Below are 27,354 nucleotides of genomic sequence, written 5' to 3'. Positions count from 1 at the left end.
AAAAAAGAACCGAAACGATGGCTTGACGCCAGAAACCCAAAAAACCCTACCGATCTGGACGCTGGGAGAACCGGAAAATGCCTGGCGGAATAAGAAAGTCATCACAAGGAGCAGCTTCATGGTGGAGTCCGGGCTCCTGCACGCGATGCCACGTCGATCTGCTGAGCGGTTCACCAACGCACCACCATCAGGCGTGATGCGGGCTCATGGTGCGGGTCCGGGGCTGCTGAGAGACGCTCGGCCACTGCAGATGCTCTCTGATCTGGATCCGGGGAGGATGCGCGTGCCGCTGCTGCCGCTTCACTTGCAGGCACGCGCCTTGAATCGTCGATGAAGCACGAGAGCAAACCGAGAGCAGCCGACAGCTGAAGGTACGGCAGCGACCAGATGAAGTAACGCCGTCAGGTAGGGGACGCTATATGCTGGAAATCCTGGAGTCCTCCATGTGGTTTAAAATGTTTTCAAATATTATTTTTAGATAATCGATCAATTCCACCGGCGCGCAGGTGATGGATCACCTCTAAATTATTTAACAATAAAGCAACACAAGACTTGAATCAGTTCTCTGTCTCCTATGTTGTTGTTTTGAATAAACGTGAGTAAATCAGAGTTAGTAAATATTTTCACTTGGTTGTTTTGTTATTGGGCTCAGAAAGTTCAATTTTGAGCCAAGTTTCTTCTCAATCTATATTCAGAAAGTTTATTCTCAAAGTGAAAAACAATGTTGACCAAAATCCCTTTCAGTTTGTCTTTCGTTCAACGCAACGGACACAAAGAGCGAAATGACAAGGAAAAAGAGAAAAGGAAAGAAAGAGAGGTGGGGCAAAAGTCAAAAGGAAAAGAGGGAAGAGAAGAATAGAGGGGAGAAAGAAGGATAGAGAGAATGCAAGACAGAACTCTAGAAGTCTGCTTCTACACCTGCAGAAACAGAACAAACAAACCCAGAAACCACAGAAACAAACAAATAACATCACAGAGCAGAGCTTTCCCTGACAGTTTTTTAATGAAGTGAATAAATATTCTCTCTTTAGCTACTGTTGAGCTAAGTATAGAATGACGAATAACTTTGCAGGATTAAGGATCATCCTGCTCCTCCGGTTAACCAGAGAGCTGTTAGGTTAGGTTTATGGGCTAATTGGTTTAGCTTCTGTCAGATTGAGACGTTTTAGGGCCTCTGTTTGAAATGGCTCATTTTCCAGACAACATAAACAATTAACTTATTCTAAAAAAATTTTTGGATATTGTGGTTGGGATTTTTAGAAGCATTTGAGCTCCAGACGGAAGTACAGAAACATGCAAAATGTCAATTTTGAGGGAAAATGTTTCCATCCCACCCAGATCTCTACTCTGTACTCCCTGATTTGAAATGGGAGAACTTTGTGTTTTACAATTTTGCACCATTTTGAAATGACTGTTTGTGGCAATCTTTCACTTCTCCTCACAGCAGCTATCTTTATGGGTTGCCATGGCAATTGTCTGCCTCCACCTCATCCTGTCCCCACATCCTTCTCTGTCACATAGACCTATAAATCATCCACTAACCTTTTCTGTGGTCGTCCTCTTTTTCTTCTCACTGGCAGCTCCATTTTTAACATCGTTCCTCCTCTGCTCTTGTCCAAAACATCTCAGACTTTTTTACTCTTTTTGGTAGAGAAAATTTACCCAAATCATCCATCATGGCAGATCTCACAAGGATCCTGTCAACCTCTTTTATGGTTTCAACTATTCTTCACAAATCACGCTGTCACTTTGTCTCTATCCGCCCTCTCCTTTACTGCTGTCCTTTGTTTCTTTTGTTTGACACCAGGTACTTAATATATTCCCTCCACCTCTGTTCTTACACAAACCCATTAATTAATCAGAATATAACTGAAAAGTTCATTTAAATCAGCAACTCTTTCACTAAGTGAAACACATTATGTAGATTAACTACACCCAGATTTATGTTTCCAAGCTTTTATTTCTGTTAATTATGAAGATTTTCTGCTTGCAGCTAATGAAAACACAACATTTGAGTTTAGAATATTAAATATGTTTAATTAAAAACATGTGGGCTTTATAAAAAGCACCTGCTAAAAGCTTGTGTTTGCCCATTGACTGCTTAAGATAGGATCTAACAGGTATGGAAGAATGAATGGACACATTTAAAACACACTACAAACTAACCAAAAATAAAAAATAAAAATAACATGATGAGAAAGTGCTTAAGCTGTTCATTTTTGCAGGCGAACAGTTCTGTGAAACATTTCTCATGCATGAAAAATACAACCCAGAAGCTCTAAATGGTGCACAGCTGTGAGTCTGAGACTCAGTTCATGCTGCTATATTTTGTCAACACAAGAACTGTGATGGAAATGATGACAGTTCTACAAAGCTGGGATGAAATTATTATTTCACACTAACATTAAGCGAGATTTAAACATTTTTCTGCCAGTGGAACGTGATGTTTTTAATGTTTTGTATCATGGATCTGTAATTGCTTTGGGTTTTAGAGGCAAAACCCAGCAGTCACATGACATTTGCAACATTAAAAGCATCATTGATCTGTTGAAGGACCCAGTGCAGAGAACGACTGTGAAATTACAACGTTCTTTAATGAAAAAATGGAAAACCTACAGGGGAAAAACCTATGACAGCGGACCAGGTCGTAGATGGATTCAGTAAAAAAAAAAAAAAACACAATGAAAGCCAGAGAGATTTGTATAGAGTATTGTATCATAGTTTTCAGGCATTGTTTAGATGCAGATTTACAGCCTCTGACTTCTTCTGGTGCAGAATTATGACGCATGTCTCACATCAATAACATAAAAGCAGCACAAAGAGAGAAATGACCGTTCAGACCTCCAATACTTTGAAAACATTCGGACAACTATTCACTTTTATGTGGAAGTGGCGCAGACTGGATTTATTTGAGAGGTGAAAAGGTCAGAATTGTGTCGCATTTGCCTGATGTTCCTGATGTAGGCTTATTGATTGATTGATTAATTGTTTGATTTATCTCATGAATGACATCCCTTCTGTCATTATTGTGGAACTTAGCCAATAAAAAAATAATTTTGGTAATTCTAACTGACCTAAAACAAAACTCTTATGGTTTGTTTTAACTTCAAACAGTGAAAAAAATGTGTCTTTTTCATTCAGTGTTTGTTGCTACACTTGCTGACACTAGAGAGTAGTGTTACCCAAGCACCATCACATTTGCAGTAATAAATATAAAAATCCAACATAATCTTCAATTTGAACCTTTAAAATAAGAATAGGTATCAAGAAAAAGAGTCACATCTATATTTTTGGAATGTATTTATTATGTAAGCATGTATTTGACAGCATTGGCCAGCTGAGACTTGTATGCATTTCTGTAAAGAACTACAGTAACATAGTCTAATTGGCCTGACTGCAGCATAGTTTAAGCAACACAAAACATAATGCTGTTGAACACACAAACACACATGCAACATTTTTCCATCTGCAGGCGGAAGCAGGGCCAACGAAACAGCTTTAAAGTTTCAGGTTGTGCTCATTTACAGTCACAGGAGGAAAAAGCAGGTCTTTGCAGTTTTTACATTGAGGTATGAAATATAACATCATCCCCTGTAATATGAAATACCAGGACAAAGTTCACAATATTAATTTGCAATGTCACTTATGAGCCTCAGTACAGTTACTTTCTATTACGATACAAGCTAATTTATTTCGATCTATCGTTCACAGATAGGTTGACCAATAAACCACATTGAAGAAGAGGAAAGAGAAGGGGAAGAGAGCTCTTGCATAGAGGTCGACGCGTTTAGCAGCAGCAGGTATGACAGGTTTTGGTGGTGGGGGTTTCTTGTTGGTTTTTTTCTGAGACTTGATAGCTCCTGTGACCTCAACAGGTTTACCATAACAGTCAAAGTTGGAAAGTTCAAAGTCTCGAGGTAAAGACCCCACAATGCTAAAGTCATTCGAGCGAAGGTCCGACTTGGAGGTGCAAACTTTCTTGCAGCGATTTTCAACCACCTGTTACAAAAAGAACAAATGACTGAGCAGAGCTGGGTAGTAACGAGTAACATTTACTCAATTACATTTACTTGACTTACATTTTTGAAGAAAATAACTTTTACTGAAGTAATTTTATTATGAAGTATTTCTACTCTTGAGTAAAAGGTTTGGATTGAATGAAAAAACAAAAATTCACCAGACACAGAGAAACACCTGCAATTTTTATTAAAGTTTTATAAGTTTTTTTATTGAAAGAAACTGATTTGGAAAAAATTTATTTTATTTGCTTTTGTTATTTTTTGTTGTTTATATGAATTATTGTCATTTTGGACCTTTAAATAAGCTTAGCTTTATATTTTGGTCCATCTGACAATGTAATTTTTAAATATTAAGAGTAATCCAGTTGCTTTATTAAAGGTAAAAGGTAAAAGTAATTTTATTTATATAGCACATTTTCAGCAACAAGGCAATACAAAGTGCTTACTTAATTACTTGGTTACTTTTTTCTACATACTCCATTATATAAAACATAATCCAATGAAACTGCCTCTTTTTAAAACTTGATTTGTTTTACTTTTAAACTTCCTTGCAGCATCACCACATTGCATCACGGTCAAAAAAGTATTACAAGATGTGAAAACGGTGACTAAATTTATTAGGTGTTTACTGTATACGATTTGAAATAATAAATTCATGCAGGAATTATATTAAAAATAATTTTCAGAATGGTATTTTTTAGCTGCATGAGAAATAATTGTTGTATTTCTGTTAAATGTAAAAACAATTTGATTATGTTGCACAGTAGACCTTCTGTATATAATTGCAGGTTCTCTGCAGGTTGCCTTCACCTGTAAAGTGTTGACATGAATGGGCGTTCCACCTGTCCCATTCACTGTGTTGTTTGATTTATTTGAAGGCTTCTTTGCTTCCTTTTCTTTCAAAGCTTTTTCCTTTGTGGCCATTTTTGCTTTCTCCTCTTCAATCAGTTTGGGACTGTTCAGAAAAACCTGCACAGAAAGAAAGAAGTGTGGTTAGAAGAGTGCAGAGCCTGTGGATTGGAGCAGACAATGTGATCTTTAAAGGGATCCATGACTGGCTGTATCAAAAAACATTTATTTGAAATGTAAAAACAATACAATGAAAATACTGTGGGGTGATTAGTTTTTTATACATCTAAATAAAATATTGTTACTCGGACTTCGGCTTAAATGCCTCCTGGGTATTTAAGCCGAAGTCCGAGATGCTACGTGCTACTGTGCTAGCTCTGACCTGTCAGAACAGTAGTAATGTTTACATGCTTCATTGTCACTTTAAATATCCGTTCATTTTCTTGCATCTTGTTTTTATTTCATGTTAGCTCCTGCTAATGGTGCTAGCGCTAGCTAGCGCTGATATCTGGTATATAATGACGTGAAACTTTGAGGCAGTTTGCTTCATCCAAACTTTTAAGGTTGTTCTCATCAGCTTCTACGATGTTTTCCATTTTGTTTTTTATTTTTAGGCTCGACTTCACTAAAACTTACCTGCACAGGTGAAAGAATGGCCACATATAATAAAGACATACAATCATACTTATGACTATATGTTGTTCTTTTTCTACAAACATATTTAGGCTAACATGTTCAGCTAGTTGTGGATCACTTTAAGACAGCATCCTGCACAGGTTTGCTGTGCTGACTTTATTCATTATTTGTAATTTTTTATACCGTGATGTCCATTCAGGGTTGTTCAGGTCTCCAACTTACATTTGAATATATAGATTTATTAATTTATTGACGTTTCTTTCTTCCTCAGAGTGTCTTTGTGTATGCATGTGTGTGTGGGCGTGTGTGTGCGTGTGTGTGTGTGCGTGCGCGTGTGTGTGTGTGTGTCTTAGAACCGACCTGCACCACAGCATATTCCACCAGGGAGAAAAACCCAAAGAGCAGGCAGGCAATCAGCCATATATCAATGGCCTTTACGTATGAGACTTTTGGCAGCTCTGAAGCCAAGGACATGCTCTCACTGGACAGAGAGAGAACTGATAAAATACCTGGAAACAAGCAGATGGTAACAGAAACATATATTTTATCAGATCAGAGTTATCTTTTCTGTAACCCTTGCTCTACAACAATTATTCAAAGGAAAACACAAAAGGAGAAAAAGTATTTTTAGCACTCTCATCTCTCAACGTGATCCATCAGACTTACAAAGACTTTAACAAATGACTCATTTTCAACTGTGCAATAAGTTCCTGTCATAGCTTTCACGATTAAAGTATCCATGGCTAAGGATGATTATTTTTTAAAAATATAGTGTTAAATGTTGTTAAATATATGCCATAAGCATTGAGGTACTAGACTGTTTGGCTGTTGGGATACCATTAATTCATAATCTTAGTTATTTTCTTTGCTATAGCCATTAAAGTGATGAAGACACCACCAGCTACCAGTGACAACATAGTCCTTGTCTCCTTCACAGCAAGCAAACCCCACAGCTATCAGTAGGAACCAGCTGACCAGGTTAGCTATCAGGTTGTTAGCTGTTGTTAAGGCAGCTAACAACCTGTGAGTAGAAACAACCTACTCTCCTCTCCCCACGATGGCAGGTCAAGACAAGCATCTCAAGCTACATCTTTATGACTGGACGTGGCCATTATATCAGAGGCCAGAAAGTTTTATCTGCAATAAAACTGAAATATTCCCTGGGGAGAGGAATCCTAATTTATGTCAAAGACATAAATACTGAGGACAAAAATGTGATTCTTATTTATTTTTTGGCTTTAATGTGACCTAATATGCTTCCTTGAACAGGTTAGGAAAGGTGTATGGGCTATACAAAGCACATTCACTACATTGCACTAAATAATTTTTAGATAATGAGATTTTAATCTGTTCAATTTGGATTTCCTTTCAGAATGAGCTGTTTTAGCGCATCTTGTCACTTTAAATTTAAATGAGTTCCGCTGGGGTTTTCTGGGAGTTGCTAGGTAACAGACTGAGCTCCTTGGGGTTGCTAGGTAACAGGCAGTGCCTGCTGATTTGTGTCGTTACATTCCGGAGGTTTTTGAAACCGCCCATTTTCCAGACACCAAAAAACATGAACTTACTGGGAGTTTTTTTTAAGCACTTGGGCTATTTTTAGAACCATTAGAAATCCAAATACAAGTACAAAAACGTGCAAAATGGGAATTTTGCGTAACATATAAAAATCCTTTAACATAAGCCGTCCACTAATAGATGATATGTGTTTATCAGTGCAGCTCATTACATCCTTCATGATGTTATACTTGATTGGTGTGAATTCTGCTTCGTTCTGACAAAATGATTTTATGATTTACAATTTGTTTATTTCAACTTTATACGACTTATGAGTTGGAAGATAAATTTAATATCAGTAAGTTTTATAGGTTTGAAAATGGATGAATGAAGCCAAAACCAACATATATGTGTGCTTGTGCTCACCAAGTGGTACCCGTGCAGCTGAAGCGTCTGGGTTGATCCAGAACGACAACCAGGACAAAACAACAAGCAGCAAAGTCGGAGCATAAACTCCCATCAAGTAGAAACCAACCTGTCGACGCAGCGTAAAAATCACCTCAACACAGGTGTAATACCCTGGAAAGAAAAAAAAAAAATCATAAAAATGTGGCGTCATAATAGTTAAATCTGTTGTTATAACTCTTTATAAACTCTGAGTTAAAATGCTAAAAATGTTTGAATATGAATATCAGCAGGGATTATTTCAGAAGGTGTGTTTGCACTATTGCAGCATTGCACTATTTTTAGCTCAGAGTCCCAGTAAAATACAAGCAGCATTTTTTTTTTTTCCGAACAGTCAAGTCAGCCAAATTAGGATTCCTGTTTCTATAGCAACAACTCCCTGAAACAGAAAGGCACAGTGACAATGCCGGAGCGCTCAGTGGGGAAAAAGGCATTTCTACAAAACATCTGATGCTAATAATGTCTCACGCCCACACAAGCAACACGCTGTCAGTGTGCAAGTTTGAAAGCTTAAACGGTCTGCAGAACCTGTTGTGTCTGATTGCACATTAAGTTTTATTATAGTTCTTGGCCTTAGCAATATATTTCAGAAGATTCAATTTACACAAATTATATTTTAACATGCAGTATTCATTCACCAAGAGTTTAGTTTGTACAACGGCGTGTTAGGGTTAATTTAGGTAGAAAATATAGGAGGAGTAAATTTCTCAGAAACTTTCCAGAAAATTTTGTAATTTCTGCTTTTGAAAAGTTAAAAATTCGATAGAAATTTTAAGATTAGGTTCATACATTTTCTAGAAACAACAAGGACATTTCAGAGTTTCTAAAGTTGAACATTTTTGACTCAGAAATTTCCATGTTTTTTTCTGAAAAATTAGAAAAATTGATTAATTTCAAAATTTCAGAGCTTTTTTTAATTTTCAAGCTCAGAAATTTCCTTTTTGGCAGAAATTTACTTGTTTATTTTCTATCTACATTGGCTTTAATACACCATTGTGCGTTTGACCTTTGCATGACCTATAAATCACAAAGCCACTGAGGTTTTCACCACATTTACTTGACTATCAAAACTAAACTCTCCCACATACTCAGGTGTATTTAATTCTGCAAATCGTTTTCTATTTTAAATAAACATTAAATAAATTTCCACATAGTTATAATGGAATATTTGTGTGTAGAATTCTTATTAAAGAGAATAATTTAGTACAATCCAGTCACTTTAAGTCTGTAACATAAAATCTGGAAAACATGAAGCACTGTGAACAATATCTGTATGCACTGTATCTTTGCACAGAGTTACTTAAAGTGATAAATCAGGATTACGAACCCGTTCCTTGGTAGTACTTTGTACAGTTTCCATACTTTATGTCTTCTTGTTTGATGTCAAACTGTGGGAGAGCGATCTCATCCATCTGGACCGGGTCTGACTGCCACATGAACACCAGATCACTGGTGGTATAACCAACTAAAACATGCAAACAGACTTAGGTTACGTGCATATATTTATATAGTGAGCATGTTAGCACTGCATTGCAGGCATGTTTCTACTCACAGCTCTCCAGCTGCATCTTACAGAATTGTGTGTCCATAGGGAAGAGTGTGAGATCCAGGGGGCAAGACAGAGTCACTGAAAGTCTGCATATAGTAAGTACATTACATTAGCATTATGAAGCAAATGCTGGCATCACTTTAAAATAACATCTTAATAGTTTTTAGAGGGAATCCAGAGGAGTATTATGAGCTAACAAGGCCTCCTAACTAACACTACAACTTCCCATTTTTTATATTTCTTATTGCCAGATAGTAATTATACACTAAAAAACAGACTTAACATTTTCAAAGATTAACTTCTACAATTTAATTGGTAGAATTTCTATACTGTAAATTCAAAGATAAAAGAAACAGCAGATTTTTATTTATTTTTGTCATATTTCATGCATATTGTGTTTTAATTATTCGCTTTCATTAATTTGTACTCATTCATTCTGCATCCTATGCATATTTTGAATTCCTAATTTCAAATTTTTATGATCCAAGTCAGAAAGTTCAGCTGGGAGACCCGGTGAAACAGGAAGACTGCCTCCAAAACTCAAAAGTTTCTCACCGACTCAGACCTCAAAATCCAACATCATCATACAAAATATAAAGAGTTTCAGTACTTAGATCTTCACTTTCACTTTTGATGTTATGAAATTAGCCACACAGAGAGTTTTAATTATGAATCTGCAAATATTTCAATACATGTATAATGCAGGTACGGATCTGAAGTTAAAACTTCAGGACTGCAAATCAGTTCCACCAAAATCTACAAACATGAATGTTTTTGGTTTATTTTCTGCTTTTTGCTCCGTCTTGTTAAATTTCTCAGTCTGTCCTCAGAGTTAAAATGCAATTTTTGTGTTGGATGTCTGAAATGGTGCCTGTGCACATGCATTAAACGCATCCTCATTCTCAAACTGTTTGACCAGAACATGTGGATGTTGTGGCTCAATGTCAGAAGACGTGGCTGGATACCTCATGCTGATTAAGACATCCCCATTCCTGAATATGAAGAGAAGAATGTTGTCCTGTGTGACATCATGAAAGTTTGCATTTTTTTCATTGGCAAAAAACAGGTCTGGTTTCCACAAACACTGGAACATTTTGGGATCAACAGTCAGCGCTTCACTTTTATAGTCAGTAGGCAGTCGAAGACGAGGGTCGTTCCATCTCTGACGAAGAAATATATTCACTCTGTAGTCCTGGGTAGAAAACATGCTCATTTAGTTTGACTCCTCACCGCACTTCCTTTACAAGTGTTTGAAATTTAGATACAGAAATCTTAGATTTAAATTATTTATTTTGTGAATGCTAATATGAATGTTAAACTTGATTAATAAAATAAATAAAATGTTTTTTTCCCCCTGTTTTGCTTTTGAAAACATTAATATTTTTAGGAATACATGAATGAATAGAATGAAAAATAAATAAGAAATCGAATGAAAACCATGCTGTATGCATGACTCCTGTATTTTAATTATCAAAATAAAAATACAGTAAAGCTCTTAACTGAGGTACTAAATCACTAAAGTAACCAGCAAGCAATAATGTTCATTTATTTATTTCATTTTATTTAACTTTAAAGAATAATATATTACTGATTATTGTTAAAACTTTGTAAACTGTATACTGAATTCTGTAAATAAAAAAACTATAAGAAGAAAGTTCCTTCACAGCTCTGATAATCATTTTTTTAATTAGTTGACACTGAATTTCTATCAGATCAGCTTTTCAGTCCTTAATGTTGTGGTTCTCTGGTAAAATCAGGATAAAGATGAAAAAAGACAAATTTCTCTGGACTTACCTCGAACTTGAACAGAGGCAGGAAATAAATTGTTTTTGTGTAGATCAAATATTACAGGATTTATTAACTATGTAGAAAAATAAAAGGCTCATTTCATCAGCTACGGTTAATGTGTTGGGAGTTGGACAGTTACAAAGACATATTTAATTTAGAAAGTCAGAATTTTTTTGAGTGCAGTTCTGCAACATAATTTTAACGACACTAAAAATGAAACTAAGTGTGTCAGTGGAATCACCATGGTCGTCTCCTGGATGGAGCCAAAGCTGTTGATGAAGATGTTCACCCTGGACTCGACTGGAATACCTGAAATAAAGCAACACCACATGGAATATTGCAAATGAACAAATAAATGCACAGTTACTGGTTCTCAGCACTGCAAAAACACAAAATCTTACCAAGTAGTACAAGATATTTACTGCAAATATCTTAGTACTATTGAAATAAGACAAAAATAACTTGCAAGTAACTTTTCAGCAAGAAATATGAGCTTGTTTTAAGTAAAAAAATATTTGTGAAAATGTATTAGTTCTACTGGAAGTTTATTTCACTTTAACATGGGAAAATGTGTCCTGTTATACGTGAAATAATCTGCCAATGAAACCAGCACTTTTTTCATCTATCTTAATACATCATTTGTTTAAAATCAGCTCATATTCCTTGCTGAAAAGTTACTTGTAAGTAATTTTTGTCTCATTTCAAGTGTACTAAGATATTTACATCAGAAACTAACAAAAATACTTGTTAAGATCTTGTGTTTTTGCAGTGAATAAGTAACTTCTATAAGACTATTTCATGTAAATAAAACAAACAAACAAACAAACAAACAAAACTCAGTCTCTGCTTTAAGATACAACTAAATCCTTTAGTTTTTCCTATTGGTGTGGGTAAAGTCCTGTTGAATTTTGTTTGTGCTCTAAAGTCAGAACTGGAATGCTTTGTGAAACAACTCTGAGAACAGATTTACAAATCTGATGTTCACTGTTAGCCATGAATCGCTAGTTGATTTTCTGATGTGACATTATTTCCAACTATGACCTTTGACCTCTGAAGCAGGTGTGGTACAATCTCAGTGAGAAAATGTTTCCTCACAGCTCAAAACATTTCTACTTTTAGTTGTTTTTGTTTACAGGGACAGTCAGTTTGTCCATTTCATTTCTAATTGTCCCAAATAGCAACTGTGCTTAACAATTTGGCCAAAAGTTGGGAGTCATTCCTTCTTATTATGATTCAGTTTAACAAATTAATTTTGTGCCCGTTGTGAACATTTCTGCATTACCTTGAAAGTTGGGCCTTATTCTTGGGTCATAACTGACCATCAGACGATTCAAAATGTTGGAGGTGGAGTTAGCCGGAACCAGGGCCAAATCCTCCTGTGACAGCTGTCTGTTAAAAAGAAAAAAAAATTACATGATTAGATCAAAACAGGAACTGAAAATTAAATACAACACACTTTGGTACCAAAAGACTGCAGGCAACTTGAAAATAAATCTCGTTATTAGTGAAATAATTTGTCAGTGGAACTAGATTTTTTTAAATATTAGTATTAATGAATTACTGAGTTAAAACAAGCTCCTGTGTTTTGCTGAAAAGGTACTGCAAGGTAGTTTTAACTCATTTGAAGTTTTGCATGAAAATAGACCAAAAATACATGGTAAAATTTTGTGTTTTACAGTGTAAACCTGCTGTAATATGTTAGCAGAAGAAAAAAAAGACCAAAACATCTGACCCAATTTACATGGAAAAAACAGAAAAAACACTTTTGGTGAGATGGGGAATGTGGCGTTTCCAGTCAACAAAGGAAAGGGTTTGACTGGTTTCCAGAAACCTAAAGCAGCTCCAGTTGTACTCAGAACTGGGAATTTCCTGCTTCCTACTGGGAAAGTCTGATTTCACAACAGATTAAAAAAACAAGACAATCCATTTTATTGCAAATGTTTTTAACCTGGAATGGCAACACAATTTGTCCTGTACAGGTACAAGTAATAAAGTTATACATAAAAAAAAACGTTTCACACTAACACTTTGCTCTGATTATTGTTAAATTAACATTTTTCATCTGTTAGCAGTTTCCTTTTTGTCAGATTCTGTACTGAGGGGCTTTGGGTTGCGTAAACTCTTCTCCAGCACAACCCAAATATTCTCAGTGGGATTAGGGATTAAACTGTGTTGACAAATCCATTCAACACTGCCAGAGCCACTGTTAGCTCGATCATCATGAGTCCTGGTTTTGTAATTTGGAAGAATCCTGTGTCATCAGGGAAGAAAACTGTGCAAATAAAACCTGTGATCACACAAATAATCAGATGATTCTTTAGGCTCCTAACAATAACGCAGCTAAATGCCTTCATGTCTTCTTGTTTTTTAAAGTCCATCAAATCTTCATTTTAAGATTTTTCCTGACTGTAATTTTTCTTTAACCATCTTATATCTGTAATTTTAAATGCCTGGTATTTTTCTTCTGTAAAATTACATGCTAACCACCATGATCTCAACCTAAAGACAACACAGACACTACATGAATGAACGCTGTGCTTTATTCCCATTTAAACTGTATTATTTTTTATTTGAATCACAGTAATCTAACCCAAATGACATAGACAGGATTTTACCAAGCAGCTTACTGCATTCTTCTGTATTTCTGATTGAAGAATTTTAATTTCAGTTTGGTTTTCTTTTTCGTGGGGTTTTTCCACCGAGTTTTGAGTGCCAGTTAAAATTTTATGGTTCCAGGATATTAACATTATTAATTTCCACTAGTTCAGATCTTTAAATTTGTTTTAATATGTTATTTTTGCTCCATTTTTATAGACAAACAGTTTTTTTTATTATAATTTTTACTTACGATGGACAGACAACTTGCTTTCCTTTCTTTCCTTTTTTGGTGGATTTTCCTTCTTTGGCTCCAGCAGTTTGCCAGCAGGAGAGCAGCAGCAGTAAAATCATGGATTTAAATACAAGAGCCATGATGCCTGAAAAATAAAATTTAACAATAATAATAAAAATGGATTTATTCATTTTACACAAAAAGATTTACATTTTTTGAAGCACTTTTCTAAACGCAATTAGTGAATCGCACAGCAGGAAACGACGGGATTGTTTTACAAACATGGCGTCACAGAGCCCTCTAGTGGTCTAATATAGCTACTACACATTTAGTTTCCAGACTCAGTCACCGCTTCATGTTTTCTGTCCAGAAAAACACAAAATCTTACCAAGTACTTTTGTTCTAATTCTAGTACAAATATCTTAGTTCCCTAGAAGTAAAGCAAAACTAACTTACAGGTAACTTTTCAGATATAGAGACCTGTTTAATTCAATAATTCATTGATAATGATGAAAAGGTTCTAGTTCCACTTGCAGATAATTTCATGTGTAACACAGGAAGAATGTCTTACTATAGGTGAAATATTCTTGTGAAGTAAGTAGTACTTTTTTCATCAATATTAATGAATTATTGACTTTAAACAAGCTCTGATAGTTTACCGAAAGGTTACAGATAAGTTACTTTCGTCTTATTTCAAGATATTTGCATTAGAATCTAAACCAAAATTGTTTGGTAAGATTTTGTGTTTTAGGAGTGCAGAAAACTCTGAGCTTGTATCGTCTTCACTGTCTCTGTTGTTTTTGGTTTTACCACTAATTTATGAGCTTATTCCCCCTATTTTAGAAGCCCTTTTCACTTTTTATCATCAGAATGAATTTATACAGCTTAGTGTGCAACAACCAAATCTGACATCCCGACAGGAAGACATCAACCCTCCTCTTCTTCTTTGTCTTCTCCAAAAATAAACCCAGAATGCACTTCCAGAATTACTTTAAAACCATTTGGGACAGCATCACAGATCCAAGGCCTCTCAGGACTAAAATCTTTCTTCTGCAGAGGAACGTCTCCTCCTCAGCGGGGAACAAACTCCCTGGCATGAAGCCACGAACCGCTGAGCGATAAATTTACCTTGGGGACTCCGCTGGGGCCAGTGTTGCTAACCTCAGCTCATCAGGTCGACCAACTGCACTGAAATAAGAGGCAAGTCAGCTCTTTCTATTCACACATGTTGAGGTTGGAATCCCAGGTCGTTATGGGTCTGCTGCTCAGAAACTCACATTTTCTTCTTGATAGTCGAGTCAACTGATTTTAAGCTCATTATATACTGACTTTGGTGGACATACACGGATCTTTACTGGATTTAAAAAAATAAAAAATGAACTCAACTGAATTTGTTCTGAACTGGATCCAGTTATATATGAGTAAATGTCTATAAATTCTAATCTGTGTTCAATGGGGCTCGATTTTCAAAATAAAAGTACCTTTTGAAAATAACCTTTAAGGAGGTATTAAAACATTTTTCATTAAACCATCAAATATTTATCTGTCTGATGTAATAGTCTAATCTGTAATATTGTGTTTTCATTATCTCTAAGGAGAAATTTATTAGTATGAACAGACATAAAGGCATAAAATTAATTAATCTAGATAATATTTTAATATGTTTTATTATAAAAAAATATTTTGTTTTTGTCTCCAAATTACTTGGGTTGCAACTAATGATTATTTTAACAATCGGTTATTCTATAGATAATTCTTATGATAAATCGATTAATCAGATAAAAAATGGCTAATTATACAGATTTTTTAAATTTAATAAGCCTTTTTTTTTTACAATATTAGATACATTAAAAGTCCAGTTCCTTTTTAAATAAGAAAATTAAAATGATTTTCCTAAAATGCAATACCATAGCTTTACTTACAGATGAAACTAAAACCATTATTCACTTGCAAAATTCTGGAAAAAACATATTTACAGACAATGATGTTTTATCTTAAATGCAAAATGTGAATATCTTTGCATTTAAGATACAACTGCTTTTAAAATGTTGTATTTTTCACCAAATTGTATATTTTTTAAACCTTTTCATTCTAGTCGTATTGATTATTGTAACGGCGTCTTCACAGGTCTGTCCAACAAATCAATCAAACAGCTGCAGCTGATCCAGAATGCTGCTGCTCGCGTTCTCACTAAAACCAGGAAGATAGAGCACATAACACCAGTTTTAAAGTCTCTCCACTGGCTCCCTGTAGCTCAAAGAATAGACTTTAAAATACTGTTGTTAGTTTATAAATCACTGAATGGTTTAGCACCACAATACATTAAAGATCTGCTGCTGTTGTATCAACCTTCCAGACCTCTCAGGTCTTCTGGTTCTGGTCTGCTCTGCATCCCCAGAACCAGAACCAAACGAGGAGAAGCAGCATTTAGCATCTATGCACCAAAAATCTGGAACAAACTTCCAGAAAACTGTAAAACAGCTGAAACACTGACTTCCTTTAAATCTCAACTAAAAACCCACTTGTTTAGAGTTGTATTTGAAACGTAATCAATTGCAAATTTATTGACAGAATCTGACTTGATGTTGTTTTTATTGTTGATTCTATGTTGCATTGTGTTTCTGTGTTTGATTTGATGTAAAGCACTTTGAAATGCCTTGATGCTGAAATGTGCTATACAAATAAAGTTTGATTGATTTTTGATTGATAGTTAATGATTGATGGTTAACCGATTAATCACAGTTAATCCCATTAATCGTTTCAGCCCTAAAAGGTCATGGTTTCATAACATTACTGCAGAGTTTCTGACTTGCTGTATGTGTAAAGAAGAGACAGAGGTGTTTTCAGTTTACCAGTTTAATCGTTCTAATTAAGCAGGAACTAGCAAGAAAAGATCATTACTTTAGAGAGAATTACTCAGCATTGACATGCATTTAAATAAACAACCCATCAAAGAGCTTAACAGGCACAAACATTGAACTGTGACAGTCTTTGGAATTAAATGTGTGTGTGTGTGTATGCATAAAAAAAGTTTTCTGAGCGTTTCCAAAGCTGCAGATTAAGAAGAGGAGAAATTGCCCTTCATGTTCTGTGCAGCAACTAAACACATGAAAGCAATTATAAGAGGATTTGGGAGGTGGAGATCCAGGTGTTGGCAACACATTAAGATGTCAGTGGATTAGAGTGGTGATGGTGTTTGGTACTTCTTTCTCTTTAATATTCTACGTAATGAATCTAATAGTTGCAGGAAGCCGGCCCCACTGATGCTGGCGGGTCTGTGGTGTCTTGTATTATGTTCAGTTTGAAGGCATCATAATAAAGACGCTCTAATCTTTCTGTTAGAAGATGAAGTAGGTACAGGGTTCTGGAAAATCCTGGTATGTTTGGTGGAGGATCTCTTAAAGCAGATCTGGCAGTGTTCATTAGAGCTCTGTGATAGCGCATGTTTTGCATCAATCTGATGCCAAGTAAATATAGGAATCAGTATCGCCGATAACAATACCGATACTTATTATTTAAAGGGGCAGATTGATATGTTTTCCAGCTACATAGTGACATTTTATAGCACAATGAAGTAACTATGTTACCTTCAGTTGCTATAAGTCAAATGTACTTGCAAGAAATCGGACTTTGTAATTTGTTGCCTTAGAATTGGGCCTTTGTGTCTTTATGAACTCCTGATCTGTCTGGAAATATCCCAGACTTCATGGTGCCACTGGGTACTAAAAACTTTTACTCTACATCCATACATCCATCCATTTTCTTACACCCTTCTTCCCTAATGGGGTCGGGAGGGTTGCTGGTGCCTATCTCCAGCTGCGTCCCGGGCGAGAGGCGGGGTACACCCTGGACAGGTCGCCAGTCTGTCGCAGGGCAACACAAAGACATACAAGACAAACAACCATGCGCACACACTCACACCTAGGGAGAATTTAGAGAGACCAATCAACCTGACAGTCATGTTTTTGGACTGTGGGAGGAAGCCGGAGAACCCGGAGAGAACCCACCATGCACAGGGAGAACATGCAAACTCCATGCAGAAAGACCCCGGGCCGGGAATCGAACCCAGGACCTTCTTGCTGCAAGGCAACAGCTCTACCACCTGCGCCACTGTGCAGCCCCTTTACTCTACACAATGAGGAAATTAAGCCTTTTCATTCCTGCATGTAGTTGGTGATATGTTGTTTGCTGCTGATCATTTATGTGGCTAAAACAAACAATATTTTTTACATCGACTTCTAAGTTATGTGAAACTTCTGTTAAAATCATTTGAAGCCTCAGAATCAACCTGGTACCAGTCCACATTCTCAGGGGAGAAAATCTCATCTGGTGTATATAACATTTTTACACCAAGGAATTACGCTTAAGAGAAATTAATTTAATCATAGAATGTCATGAATATGTGTGTAGGGCTGCACTGACTGCAGTTTTCTGGCTAAACCCAGTTACCAATATTTAAAAAGCCTGACCTGTCGAATTAGATTTTGGCCAATATAAATTTTTTTGTCTGAAATAATGCTAAATATAGCAAGAGAGTCACAGAATTGGCAACAGTGAGGTGAATATTGTTGACTGTCCTGGTGGGCCGGTCTGTCAGTCAAACATTCACTGTAGAGCAGAAGAGAACAGAGGCTGATTTTTAAACCTTTGCTGATGAAAATAAGATCAGTGGATAAGATGGGCTTCACATTTAAGTATCGGCCGATCACCGATCCCCCAGAAATAAGAAAATCGGTGCCCAGAAATCCATAAATGTATTCTATATTATACATGCATAGGATTTAATTTAAACAGCACCATCAGAGATGCAATAAGTTTATAGTAGGTATGCGGATGGTCTAATATTCTAACTGTTGATTCCAGCCGGCCCACATTGTTAGCAGAAATAGAGGGCCCTAAAACCAAATCTTGCTTAGGGCCCCATGGAGGCTTGGGCCGGCCCTGTGCCGCGCCGTCATGTTCCTACCATTTCCTGTCGTCTTCTTCGTAACATCAGATTGTTGAAAAACCACCTCATTCCAGAACAAAAAGTTTTAAAGAGAAACGTGAGCTTTATTGAAATTGACGCAATTTTTTCCCCCCGTAATTTCACTTTGCACAATTATATTGTCAATGGAAACGCAGATAGTGTCAGTGTTGGTGTAATTTTTCTGAAGGGATAAAACTAATCCTTTGCGAAAAGCTACACCTCTCCGTCAATGACTGCACCATTTCTCTGGGACCAAGCATCAATTTCACATCATTTACTCCATTTATGCAATATTGCTTCTGTATAGTAAAATAAAATCCCATCCTGCAAAGAAAACCACAATAATCCAAGGGGAAAACAATAGAAATAATTTACAGCAGCACTTTTTCTTTCCAATTACAGGCACCCAACGGACCCCAACAAAATGCCCCTGCAGACCGTTACCGACCCACCGGATCGCCTCGCTGTGCTCATTCCATCATCTTAAGGCACTCTTCATCATAAACTGCACCACTGAAAAACAGAAAGACTTGAGTGAAGATTTTAGACTCTTGAATCTCTACAGAGGAGCATGTATGAGCAGCTAAGGCTGTTAGCCTGATTTATCTGCCTGGATTGATTTAAATGACACCGCGAAGCTTATGTAACTGTGTAATTACAGCAATCTATTCCGCGCCTGTCTTTTCTCAGCGTCCAAAGGAGTAAGGATAGCCGGTAGAACAATTTAAAGTTTTAAAAACTCTGTCAAAGTCTGTGAGCCGTGGCTAGAAGAGTTATGTTCTTTAATGTTAATTGGTTGTCATTTGTCTTCTGTGCAAATTTTCTTTTTCTTTGTTTTTTTCCAGATTTGAATGGAAAAACTGGAAAAAAGCACAACCTGTCTTTAAGAACAACGGTGATGCAGTATTGTAGCAACTGCAGAGGAATGAAGCTGATGAGCCATGACTTAAAGATACGGGAACGAGTTAATGAAGCTTTATGAAGGTTAAGAAGAGAAGGGACAATCAGTGAGCAGCAGTTTGATTTAAAGAAGGGAAAGGTGGTTCAGATGTGAGGCTCTCTTTGTGAGTGATGATGTTTTAGCAAAGGCAAAATCAAAACATGTTGCACCATTTCTTTGTGGATCTAGAGCAGTCTTTCTCAAACTGTGGTCTGTGAGGTCCTGCATGTTAACATCCATATATTTGCTCTGAAATGAGAAGGAAAGTGCAATGCTACAATTAGCTTACTAAAGGATTACATTTAAAAGTAATAATGGATAAATTAAATAAAAAAAAGCCTGAAAGTTTCTCAAGGTGTTTTTAAATTCTATTTTGTTACCTAGCAGGCAGGCAGATCCAGGTCTGCAGCTGTGCTGAGTGCGATGTCCCGGTGAACAACGCTGCGCCCCGCGCTGACTCACTGGCTCTTAACACCTAAAATAATATTATTTATGTTGGGCTATCCACTGGCTGAAGGAAAATGTTTGTTTTTTGCCAACGCAACACAAATCTATTTTTCTCATGCTTCTAAATTACAAATAGCCCTATAATGTTATTAGTGCACACAACACTTGAAGTAAAGAACTTTTTTATTTCCATATGTTTTCCACCATTGGAAAGATTAGAAAAAATACATTCAGAATCTGTACATGACTCAAAACGCCTTAGGTTGACTTATTCAGGGTTTTATTGTGGCCAGTCACATTTACAAAACAGCGCCACCCTTCACTTTAGGCGGAACAAAGATAATAGTTTCAAAACTCATATTTTAATTTCAGGTTGTATATATTAAGATGTTGTGTTTGTTAATTGGGGTTAGTGATCCGTGGCTGGAAAAGGGTTGAGAAACATTGAGTTAGAGGACACATCACTGTGAGACAGTGGTGAGGTGTACGGTTGTACGGTAGGTGTGACAGATCCATTCACGTTTGGGACGGGATGCACATCAGGGGTGAACTTTGATCCCCTTCTTGTTTGAACTTATAAAGAGCAGATTGTCATATCAAATCAGGTTGGAGTCTCCATCGGCCATAATGTTTACAGACAATATTGGGATTATGTCATGTTCCGTGTTTTTCTGTGGGTTTATTTTGAGTTTCCTGTGTGTCTGAGTTTCCCTGTTGTCCTGTCTCCCCTTGATTAGTTTCCAGGTGTGTCTCGTTCCCTGATTACCTCTTGTGTATTTAGTGCCACCTGTGTGTCTGTGTCGTTGTCGGGTCCTCGTCTGATGTTGTCACAGTCAGTTGTTGTTAGTCCATTCGTGTACCCTGTCACTACCTGTGTGAGCTCTGGATTCTGCTCAGCAGTGCTGCCTTGGTTTTGGACATTTTGGATTATTTTTTTCATTAAATACATTTATGCTACAAGTCTCCTGCCTGCCGTCTCACCACCCTACACCCGCAATTCATGACAGATTAGGGCTGAAATGGTTAATCAGAATAGTAGTGTTTAATCAACTATTGAAAACATAGTCAACTAATTTAGTAATCGGTTTATCGTTAACTGGAGTACAGAGACTCCAAAAGGCCATTTAATGCAAAAAACCCCAACACATTCAGAGCAGTAATCAAGCCTCTTTAAGATAAAAACACCTTGGTCTGTAAATATGTTTCACCAAAAACTCGTCTCGTGGAATAGCTTTAGCTTCATATCATTTAAATTCACTAGAAAATGTTTGCCATTCAATTTTCTTTATTTTTGCTTTTTTCCCTCCTCTCTCATCTTCCCTCCAACCCACACAGCGTCCCTGATCAGATTTGTGATTGTGACACATTCACATGCCTTAAATTATGACACCATGGCAATGTCCAGCTAACTTAGCTTAACTTTGCTAAACAAACCTTTAGTTTCTGCTTAATTACCGTGCAGCTCACTGATGTGAAAGGGGCTCACTGGACAAACAGTGGATGGGAGTAACAACGTTAAACTATGAGGGCTGACAAAAAGATTTTAACTGGATTAGTTGGGATTAGTAAATGTTATGCTGGATGTTTGAGGTTTAACAGATTCAAACATGGCTTCTGAAGCATTATTTTTATGGCCTCTTCCCTCAGAAATGCAACATGTGCAGAGGGAGTGTTGTAGCCACCAGCAGGTTGTCCTTAAATGCTGCAGCCAGAATGTGTTGATCCACGACCCGTGATGGACGCCAAGGTGGACGCAGCGCCTGAAGCAAACTCACCGCAGCTGCATTCTGCTGCTACTGTCTCATTTATGTGACATGCCAGCGCTGCGGTTCTACAGACGACACCAGAATCCGCTGTCAGGAAATGAACACGTAACAATGCAGAAGCAGAGCAGAACTAAATCAGTTCCTTCATCTTAAAGTTTCTGTTTTTCCTGTTTACGTTCTAAAAACGTTCCGCATTACAAGTATAGAAACATGGGGCTGCGGAGCCGACAAATCATCCATCCATCCATCCATCCATCCATCCATCCATCCATCCATCCATCCATCCATCCATCCATCCATCCATCCATCCATCCATCCATCCATCCATCCATCCATCCATCCATCCATCCATCCATCCATCCATCCATCCATCCATCCATATAAAAATTTTGAGACAAATTAGCAAGACATAAATTGCTATAAAATCCAGATGCGGTGCAGCAAAGTGGTAAATGTTTTGTTTTTAATAAACCAAAAATGTTTACTTGTTCAATAAAATAGCTTTCTATACTACATTGTTGCTATAAAGTCTCTCTCTCTCTCTCTCTCTCTCTCTCTCTCTCTCTCTCTCCCTCTATCTCTCTCTCTCCCTCTCTTCATGCTGTCATTTGGGTCAGAGTTATAATTCAAAACTATCCAGGTGGTTTTGCTGAGGGCTCACGTGTTTTCTGTCAATGTGAACAAAGCGGCTCAGCCACGTAAATGCCCTGCATTGCTATTCTTAGTGTGCTGAGTTGGCGAGGCCTGAAAGCGAAACTGTGAGATTTTTCTATGAGAGCATGATCAGATCCCCACTACAAATTAAAATGAGCTCAGCAAACTGCAAAGTATATAAAGTGCAGTGTGGCAATGCAATACGTCATTTTTAAATGTACACATTATATTGGAGCTGTAATGGGATTCACCTGGGCTTTTACCAAAAGTGAAAATATTTCTGAAGATTTTCCACATTCAAACCGGGGATTTAATAAATTTACTGACAGGGATTAGCAATAATCCCTGTCAATATAAGAGCAATTTAATAATTCAAATTTCACTGTGAGATTTCACTTTACCTGAAATAAAGATATGTCTGATTTCTCATATCATTTTAAAGAAATGTATTCTTGGCAGATATTATAAGATTTTTTCTTTTTTCTGCTGCCTTTCATTTTATTTATTTGGATATTTTCCTCTATTGTATATAATTGTTTTGTTTTTAATTAAATGAATAAATGAAAAACTAAACTTAAAGTAATTGAATATAAGACAATAGTAACATTAGAAAATAACTCCTATATTTCTTCTCAAATGACTTTAAAATTAAGCTTTAGGAGATCAAAAGGATTTTTGTGACATAAACGCTATTTATGTCTAGTTTATTCTCCGTTAAAGAGTATTTTCTTTTTCACTTTGCAAAATCTGAGCTTTTAATGTGGATTACTACCAATATAACAGCTCACAAAGATATTTTGAATTAAATATTTAAGAAAATATAATTTCCTTTTTGTTACTTAGTTACTTAAAATGACTTTATTAATACTTAAACCTTACTTCTGTCCTGGTTGTGCAGGTTAATGATTTTATTCTTTTGTTGATTTCTTAGGGAGTCTTCAGTTTTGAGATAAGCTACTAAAATTTGTAAATAGAATGTATTCATGTATATTTATCATTATTACATCATAGTTTATTGTTTCCTTATGTCCTCTGTGCTTATTCTCATTAGTAACAGCCCATGAACTGACTAATAGCCAAAAATATTTGGACACCCCAGGTTTAAAGAATATGTTTCAGTAGCAAATGTAGGAACAAAGTGAGCAACTGTAGCTAATTTGAAGGTTAAAAAATAGAAATCAATAGGTACTGATTACAAATAAACAGTGAATTATTTATTATTATAGCAAAACATTTTTCTGTCAGACATTGCTCTGTTTACAAGGTTTAAATTTGTCTCTAAATCAATAACAAAAATGAGAAGAAGAACTTAAACGCAGCAGAGATTCAAACCGGAGACCTTGTTGCTGTATGGCGGCCGCGCTAACCACCGCACTGCCGTGTTGCCCATTAAATCAGTCAACTTACATTAAATCAATGTTAGAGGATAACAGCTATTCAGAAACACTGCATGCAATAATACAGCAGCATGAAACAACTGAACCGCAAGGAAACGTGAGCAACATTTCCAGAACAGACAGATCACTATGCAGATTTCTACAACAAAGACTTTCTGTTCAGGTCAAGGCAACTGAAGAGACGCCAAGGAGACATTCAGTTTCTACTCATTTCCATTCTGTAGCAGTAAAATGTTGGATTGATCCAAATCCCTTCTTTTGTCCTTTTTATCCTCCACTAGATCTATAAATCCTAGAATGTTCATTCACAAACTCATTACTGAGGATGCCTGTGAGGACGTGTGAGAAGTGATGGGACAGGGAAGCGGAGGAAGAGGCAGAAGGCTGTACAGTGTGTGCAGGAGGGGAGGAGGTGTGTGTGTGTGGGGGGTACTGCGGCGTTAGACTACACAGGCAAGATGCAATGACACAGCTTGCTGACGTTGTTAAAGTCACACACACACTCTCTCTGTGTCTGACTGCAGGAAAACTGTAAAAAGTCATGAACAGAGCAGAGCAGGTATGGGTAGAAATCAGGCTTTTTAAATTACATCCCCGTCCCAGGAGGAGAGAAAACACTAAAATCCTTTATGACCACACTTCTTCGCTCTTCTCTCCCTGCATGCATGCCCACTCCAGCGTCAGAAAACAGTCAGACTGACAGATTCATTTCGCAATAGTTTGCTGCTTACCTTTGATTAGGTGAGTAGTTGTGTGTCCTGCATTTAAAGCGAGCCAGTTGTTCTCACAGTGATGCCGCTGTGGAAAGAGCTAGAGTGCCCGTCCTCTCTGTGCTGCGCTGTCCACTGTGTGTTTCCTCTGTCTGCACTGCTCCTTTACTCCGTTCCAAGTTCCCTCGTGCCAGCTTACAGGGAAGCAGCTCACTATAGACTCCCACACGCAGCTCGGAAAGTAGGTAATTAGTTTACCAAAATGCTATACACACTCTTTATTTATCCAGGTTGAAAAAAACTCAGATTGAGATTGAAGCACAACAGCAGCATCATATACGACAAACAAACATCCAGCCAAAACTATTACTAGAGGGGACCTATTATGCTAAATCCACTTTTTGTACATTTTTATGCTTCTATTTTGGTTTCTACTGCTTCTAAAAAGCACAAAATATTTTTTTTCTGGCAATAAGTTAATGTTTTTGGTGTCTAGAAAGTGAGTAGTTTCAAAAACCTTCCTATTGTTGAGTCACACTGCCCCGTTACTTAGCAACCCCTGGCGTGCTCCAGCACATTTGGTCATCTGACTTTACCACTGTATTCACTGTACAATGGCTGCTGGAAAAGACAAGTGTTTCGTTGTTGACTTACTATCCAGAAACTGCTTGGCGCATTCTTGTTGGTTGTGCAGGAGGCTCTACTTCTGCTGTTCAAAGCTGTATGGTTGTATAATTGTGCATCTGTTTGCAGCCATTTTCACATGTGAATGTAAATGTTGAATTGAGGGGTGGAAGGAGGGGTGCGGGGGGCGCAGCTTATTTGGACTTAACGCATAGTAGGTTACCTTTATATAACAAACAAATATACAACCAAAGCTTTTACTAAGACTACGATCCATTTCCCCAAGGACAGAAATCTTTTCTACTGAACTTGAAGGACAGTTGGAGGAGGATGGAGTTTGATTAAAAGTGATATATTCTGCTCTCTGAAACAGGTTGGGAAAGATATATGGGCTATGGAAAACTTGTTCATTACATTTTTTTTGCACAAAATTATTTTTAGATAGCGTTAGCTGGAGATAGGCACCAGCACCCCTGCCGACCCCATTAGGGACAACGGTGCTAGAAAATGGATGGATGGATGGATATTTCCATATTTCTAATTTGACATTTCTAAAATAAATTTGCTTAATGGAAACAAGCCAAATTCGAAAAAAACTCTCGTTTTGCGGTAAAAGGTTTTGCTGCTTGGATTAGGTCGTTTTTTGGCCAAACCATTTTATTTTGTAAAATGGAAAAAAAAAATTGCATCACACAAGGTACATGGATGTTGCTGCTGGCACAGACATGAAAAAGACAACAGGAAGTACTTAGAGGATTACGATGGTGTCGCATGATTTTTCCACACATTTTGCCTGAATATTTCTAAGAATGGTTGTAAACGGCATAATGGAGAAGCAATGTTGAGATGACATGCTGAAGGGGGCGTGTTGAAAAAGAGACACTGGCCAATTTCAAAGCATCAGATACGACTACGATGTGAAGTCAAATTTCCTCAAAGTTATTTTTTTGATGTACATAGCATTTTCATAACAACTGAAAATAAAATCATTTCATGATTGAGTTTTAAAATGGACTTTGCACCCAGAAAATACCTAAACCACCATTTAAACGGGAAATAATCTATCTGCAGTTGTTATATGATTTTCTGTAACTGACTGAATTCTGCGTAATTTAGTTACCTGAATAAATACCAATTACTTACCAACCTCTCCCCATGATTCCTAACTCTTTCTCCGGCGAAGCCCCAATCCAATCCTATAACAGGCAATGCATTCTGGGGATCCGGGAAAGCAATAATGCAAATTGAAACACTGGCTATGTTAATATGAACTTTATTTGATTTTTTTTTTATTAGATTTGGTGGCAGAAATAAACAGTTATGTGGCTTCAAGATCAAACAAACAGTTCATATTTATACACTACTTTGTGCTGGTCTATCACTGGATTCCAATAGTTTGTGTTTGTAGGACAGGAACAAAAAGCTGTATGAATACTTCTGCCAGGCACCAAATGTGAGCAGCTCATTCTTCTGGACCTGCCTCAGTTTTAACAGGATGTCTGTTATGGCCGACCTCCTCCTGGTTTCTTCGTGGCTGCCATGTGCCGGATAGATCCAAAGGTATTTTTAGCAGTGCTGAACATCTGCAGCGTCTCAATGATTTTTCAATGTCACTGCTACAAATCATTGTGAGACGGATCAGTGACGCAACGTCTCACTTATTCCTGCCAAACGTCTTGATTTCACAAATGTAAAGCTGACAGGAGACGCTTTGCTTCGTTTTAAAACAAACTCACAGTGGAAGTCCTTCCTTCAAACTGGTTCCAGTGTTAAAAGGTTGGGTAGTTACATTTACTCAATTACATTTCCCTTCACAACTTTGTTTTTAAATTTACTTTTAGGAGCATTTTTACTATGTTTTATTTTTTACGTTTACTTGAGTAATTTTACTGAGTATTTCTACTCTTAGTTGAGTAAAAGTTCTGGATTTTCTATCCACTAAATAAGAAACAAACATGTTTTCACCAAAACTCACCAGACACACACTTGCAGTTTAAAGATTCACAAGTTTTTTATTGAAAGGAATTGATTTGGAAACATTTTATTTTGCCTGATTTTGTTATTTGTTTGTTAATTATTGTCATTTAGCTTTATATTTTTGTCAGTCTGTTTTTTAAATATTAAACAATTGGTCATTTGATCAGTTACTTAGAACTTGAGTATTTTTACCAAATACTTTTTTTTACTTTTACTTGAGTAAAAATATGTTGCAGTAGT

At 36.8% G+C, this 27,354-nt stretch overlaps 2 protein-coding genes and 1 long non-coding RNA gene across 9 annotated transcripts in view; 1 reads left to right on the top strand and 2 right to left on the bottom strand.

Annotated features, from left to right (window-relative positions):
- LOC122829158 (glutamate receptor 2-like) overlaps positions 1–325 on the bottom strand; it is a 50,757-nt gene extending 50,432 nt beyond the window's left edge. For 2 of the 6 annotated variants that reach the window (XR_006370335.1, XM_044113500.1), the window contains exon 1: positions 51–322. Coding sequence is in view for 5 of the 6 variants with exons in the window: in XM_044113500.1 (XP_043969435.1) it covers positions 51–120 (70 nt within the window). In the remaining variant the exon portion in view is untranslated. Of the gene's footprint in view, positions 1–50 lie in introns of all 6 variants that reach the window. The other 4 variants (XM_044113499.1, XM_044113496.1, XM_044113498.1 and 1 more) reach the window with 4 other exon arrangements.
- LOC122829161 lies at positions 250–5,854 on the top strand. The gene is made up of 3 exons (XR_006370336.1): positions 250–371; positions 3,712–3,800; positions 5,483–5,854. It is a non-coding gene; the product is annotated as an uncharacterized LOC122829161 (long non-coding RNA).
- On the bottom strand, positions 3,286–24,678 carry LOC122829159 (glycine receptor subunit beta-like). 2 transcript variants are annotated; one of them, XM_044113501.1, is made up of 11 exons: positions 24,535–24,678; positions 13,649–13,775; positions 12,083–12,189; positions 11,042–11,109; positions 9,978–10,204; positions 9,016–9,098; positions 8,791–8,928; positions 7,425–7,577; positions 5,865–6,013; positions 4,830–4,988; positions 3,286–3,999 (listed from the first exon to the last, which is right to left on the bottom strand). In XM_044113501.1, the coding sequence occupies exons 2-11, from the start codon at positions 13,768–13,770 to the stop codon at positions 3,706–3,708; spliced, it is 1,500 nt and encodes a 499-aa protein (XP_043969436.1). In that variant the 5' UTR covers positions 13,771–13,775; positions 24,535–24,678; the 3' UTR covers positions 3,286–3,705. The 2 variants fall into 2 exon arrangements, with proteins under 2 accessions (XP_043969436.1, XP_043969438.1); XM_044113503.1 differs by lacking the exon at positions 5,865–6,013 and having other exon boundaries at positions 3,288–3,999; positions 7,534–7,577.
- Positions 24,679–27,354: the final 2,676 nt, after the last annotated feature.

Source organism: Gambusia affinis, linkage group LG04, assembly GCF_019740435.1.
Source record: "Gambusia affinis linkage group LG04, SWU_Gaff_1.0, whole genome shotgun sequence".
NCBI classification, from domain to species: Eukaryota; Metazoa; Chordata; class Actinopteri; order Cyprinodontiformes; family Poeciliidae; genus Gambusia; species Gambusia affinis.
The sequence above is the reverse complement of the archived record's forward strand: the minus strand, read 5'-3'. Positions and strand labels throughout refer to the sequence as shown.